The sequence below is a fragment of the Aplysia californica genome, unplaced genomic scaffold, assembly GCF_000002075.1.
Source record: "Aplysia californica isolate F4 #8 unplaced genomic scaffold, AplCal3.0 scaffold00162, whole genome shotgun sequence".
Taxonomy (NCBI): domain Eukaryota; kingdom Metazoa; phylum Mollusca; class Gastropoda; order Aplysiida; family Aplysiidae; genus Aplysia; species Aplysia californica.
Genome location: NW_004797432.1, coordinates 196,601 through 198,827, shown reverse-complemented (window position 1 = coordinate 198,827; position 2,227 = coordinate 196,601). Strand labels below are relative to the sequence as shown.

At 38.5% G+C, this 2,227-nt stretch overlaps 1 protein-coding gene across 1 annotated transcript in view; it reads left to right on the top strand.

The window, feature by feature from the left end:
- LOC101847337 (potassium voltage-gated channel subfamily A member 7) overlaps positions 1-2,227 on the top strand; it is a 9,360-nt gene that overhangs the window by 3,520 nt on the left and 3,613 nt on the right. The window contains exons 3-4 of the mRNA XM_035969610.1: positions 586-729; positions 1,811-2,096. Coding sequence (XP_035825503.1) covers positions 586-729; positions 1,811-2,096 — 430 coding nt within the window. The remainder of the gene's footprint in view (positions 1-585; positions 730-1,810; positions 2,097-2,227) is intronic.

The following is a 2,227-nucleotide window of genomic DNA, read 5'->3' as shown; positions in this document are numbered from 1 at the left end:
AGAGAGAGAGAGAGAGAGAGAGAGAGAGAGAGAAAGAGAGAGAGAGAGAGTACTCCTGTTTCTGTTCGAGTAGAAGTGGTCTTGTCTTGAAACACGAGCGCATACTTAATGAGGTCACAGACACGAGCGTCTGTCTCTTGTCCACATGTGTGAAATTGTGGAGCGAAAGCTAAGAGTGTTTTTTATTCTAATTTGTTTTGTTTTCCTTTCTTTTCTTTTGCCGGTTTGTTTGGAGAATTGGTTTAGTTCTGTTTTGTTCTGTTTTGCTTTTGGTTTTTTTGTATGATTTGCTTGTTTTTGGTTGTCCGTTTGTTCGTTAGTTAGTTTGTTTGTTTATTAATTTGTTTTTGGGGTGTTAATTTTGCTAAGAATTACCTCTTTTAATTGTATATATATATATATAAATACATGTGTGTGTCTTTCATGTAAAAAAGAGATTGAATGACAAAAAGGTCAGGTCTTGTTTATGTTCAATCTTTCCCATTCCCACAACTCCTAATGGCCAATGACCAGTGACAGATAACCAATAACCAATAACTAATAACAAGAGATCGTTGTCTGATTGTATCAATTTTGTCCCTTCAGGCCTTGAGAAAGCTGGAGGAAGATCGAAAGGCCAACATGCAACTCAATGAATACCCACCGACAGAAAACCCGAGCAAGACGAGAAACCGGTGTCGGAATATCTGGAGATTCTTTGCTGAACCCAGCTCTTCTATACCCGCCAAGGTGAGGGTCCTTTCGTCGCTGTCGCAGGCAATCCACTTATGTCCAGATTTTGAGAATCTTCGATTTTCACACCCTCACAAAGTTTATCAAAGATGCACATTTCAACATCTCCAAGATGCAGCTTTACTGCTATAGTCAATTTAGTGGCTGTCGTCTACCTTCCATCTTTCAGTATGAAATACATTTTCTAAAATCTTGTAGTGAAACCCAAGTCCATATCAACAACATACTCGCTAGTAAACATTCTTGCAAAATTGAGGATTGTTTGTGATGCAATTATAAATCTCTCTGATTTATCATAAGTCATGGATTTTGCCAAGAGTGTGCATTCAGTTGATCATATATTACAACCTGGTGTTTGTAAGAAAAACCCATCCTTTAAAACGCTTGCGTAATTTTTTTCTAATAAAAGCAAAATAGTCGTCGTGGTTCGTGTTGTAGAAAATATTTACACTAAATGGTATTCATATCCCTACCGATGCCTTTGTTTAATCCAATTCATCGATGTTTTCGTTTATTGTACTTATCTATTGATATATTCAAGGTTATTTATTCTTCTTTTCATTTCAATATCGATTGTTTTGTTTGTTTGATTGTTATTTTTAGATATAAACGTTTCATTTGGTAAAAAGCTAAAGAATCAACAGGTAACGTATATATTCGGTCACGACATCATAAATTTTTTGAGATATTCAGTCATTGTAATCGGTGCAAAAATGACATAATTTTGTATGTCAATTCATTTACTATTCATACATGTGTGTATGTGCGTGCATGCGTGTGTGTGTGTGTGTGTGTGTGTGTGTGTGTGTATGTGTGTTTGTGTGTGTGTATGTGTGTATGTGTGTGTGTGGGGGGGGGTGGGTGTGCGTGCATGCAGGTGTGTATGTGTATATATCATGCTGCAAAAATAAAACTTCTCTTTGTAGACATCAGTAAAAATGTTATCTTACTTTTTCCATCTTATATATTTAGTTATTTGTCTTTACTCGTTCATCAATTCATAATATCATTTTTCATTCGTACACTTGCACTCTTGCCTTTCACCTAGCTACGGCTTCCTATATCATTCTCTTCGCAGATCTACGGCTATATCTCACTGTCCATCATCTTCATCAGCATCTTCTCCTTCTGCGCTCAAACCCACGCCGTGTTCCGGGTGCACGAGAACCGACGAGTGCTCAACGAGACAGCCGTGGAACATCTCAAGGCTGCTCACCCAATCTCTGCCGCTGCGAACGAGGCTGCTGCTGATGCCCTAGCACTGGCAAACCCGGCCTACTCTGGGGCAGAGAGGCTGAGTACTGTCCTACCGAGGGCGAACAATTCCTCTCTGGAGAGCTTTGAGGAGAGATATTATTACACAGGTTCGTTTTTCGGCCTTTGTCTTTTGTTCGTTAGGTTGGGATTTGTTTTGTTTTGTTTTTTTTTGTTTTTTTTTGGGGGGGGGTTGTTTTGGTTGCTTTTGTTGTTTTGTTCTTGTTTGGGTTTTTCTGTT